The following is a 2,219-nucleotide window of genomic DNA, read 5'->3' as shown; positions in this document are numbered from 1 at the left end:
CCTACACATTACATAATTAAAAAGATTAACTAAACTAATTAAACAAATATGAAGTATACCTCCTTTAAAATGTTAGACTAAAAATTTTAAAGCAAAATCGATTTAAAAGTTTTAAAATATTAATCTTTAAGTTTTAGTAAACAATTAGGAATTCAACTGCAATAAACAAACACAATTTCTCTTATTGGAATTTATATATAAATTAGACCAACAATTTGATAATTAAAATTAATTATTAATTTTTAATCAACAAACTAGCATTTAAATATATTTAACAAATAAAAAAACAAAAATTAATTTTTTAACCCAGTTTCAAGTTGTCAATATTAGGATATACATTAAACTAAATTTTAAATTCCAAAATTTAATTTTTGATTTTTAATAAATAAACAAGCATTTAAATATAATAAACAAAAATTAAATATAATAAACAAAAAAAAATATTTTTTTAATAAGAGTTTAACTACTTGTATTATAAAATACATTATTGTACTAAATTTTTAATGCCTAATATCGAACTTTACTTTTAATAAACAAACAAGAATTTAAATATAATAAACAAACAAAAATTAAATTTCAAGGCTATTTTTGAGTTAACAATATTATAATATAAAACTGACCAAAATTTGAAAACCTAATAACGATCTTTAAATTATAATAAATAAACAAGCAATTAGTAATAATTGGAACACAATATTATTTTAAACAACTTTTTAAAATTTTAGAACTTTATATACACAAGATCAAAAGTTATTTTATTTCAAAATTTGGATGAGTAAGAATAAAAATAATACTGACAATAACAATATGTTTCGAAATCTAAGATTTCAAACCATAATTATTGTGAATAATAAATTCTGCCTTACCGTGGTGCAATGGCTTAGTGCAAACAAACCAAAGTCGAAACACATAAGAATCAGTACATAAAAATGTTGTTACTCCATTTAAATATGAAATAAAATAGTAATTGTTAAAAAAATATCTAAAGCATCATAAATTTTTATATTTGACTTATGGTTACCATCATGATTTATTAAACTTTGTTCAGGAAGTGATGTTATGCCATTTTCATTAAAACTTATAAAAAGAAACACGTATAAATTTTTCTTTTTACCAATATAAACGCGTAATGTGTAAAACATATACAAATATGTGGCAAAATTCCCATTTAATGATGTATATTTTTTACTATAGTTTAGCAGTTATTTTACATGGGAAAGCCACTAGCCTTGCATGGGTATGTGGTTTTATAATTAAGCCTTTAAATGGTCGAAGTCCTGTTTTTTCGTCAATATAGTCAGCATACTTGATTTCCTTAATGACTTTAATGTTCATTTTTCCTGAATAAAATGCCGTTGTGATAACTGCAACACTGTATTCACAATCTAAAATTTGAGCTAGTTTTAGTGTGGTTACACACATTCTAATCCACAGTCCTTTATTTCTGTAACTTTCATGTACTGCACCTATACTAGTTTTAAATATTTTCTTGGCTTTAAGTAATTGTAAAGTGTCTTTTTCGAGAAACTCAATAAATCTAAATTTGGCTTCCAATTTTGGATCCACAAACTTCAGAGTTGTATTTTTTAGTGGTTTATCCAGCTCTTCAATCACATTTAAACTCACTGCTAGCATAGCATTTGTAGTTGTATCAAATGCAGCTAGAGAAACCCCATAAGAAAGGTATTCCAATGCTATTTGTGCATCTATTTTTACTCCTTCATAATGGTCATATTGTAACATACGATGGGGTATTGCTTTGCCAGAATAGTGGTGTTCAAGAAAATTTAAAACTTGCTTAGAATGTTCCATATAAATTCGTTTTATTTTAACATCATTACCTTTATCAATCATTATATAAAGTTATGACTAGCAAAGTATTATCACCTATGAAGACCTGCTTTACAAAACCAATTAAATTTTATTTACTTTAAGAATTAAAAAATGGCTCATACAATCAGACAACACTTACAAATTTTAAAAAAAATTTCTGACTTTAGTAATTAAGAATAGTTTTTACTATGCTTATTGCCAACTCTTGCATTTTCAGCAGCTATAAACAACTATAAAACATGCCATATGCTATATTATTTAACGCGGCAACGTGGTGTAGTGGTAAGAACTCTTGCTACACCGCACATGAGGTCGTGGGTTCAATTCCCACTGATCTCATGCTGTAGCGCCCTTGAGTAAGGCGCTATAAACGGTATGAACTCCTG

The 2,219-nt window shown here is 25.8% G+C and overlaps 1 protein-coding gene across 1 annotated transcript; it reads right to left on the bottom strand.

The window, feature by feature from the left end:
- Positions 1-586: 586 nt before the first annotated feature.
- On the bottom strand, positions 587-1,896 carry LOC145754822 (uncharacterized). The gene has a single exon (XM_082570956.1). The coding sequence runs from the start codon at positions 1,852-1,854 to the stop codon at positions 1,189-1,191; it is 666 nt and encodes a 221-aa protein (XP_082427082.1). The 5' UTR covers positions 1,855-1,896; the 3' UTR covers positions 587-1,188.
- Positions 1,897-2,219: the final 323 nt, after the last annotated feature.

This window comes from Corella eumyota, chromosome 6 (assembly GCF_963082875.1).
Source record: "Corella eumyota chromosome 6, kaCorEumy4.1, whole genome shotgun sequence".
Taxonomy (NCBI): domain Eukaryota; kingdom Metazoa; phylum Chordata; class Ascidiacea; order Phlebobranchia; family Corellidae; genus Corella; species Corella eumyota.
Note: the sequence above shows the minus strand (reverse complement) of the source record. Positions and strands in the feature narration are given on the sequence as shown.

Coding starts and splice junctions, on each gene's coding strand:
- LOC145754822 (XM_082570956.1), bottom strand. CDS start 1,854: ATGATTGATAAAGGTAATGATGTTAAAATAAAACGAATTTATATGGAA.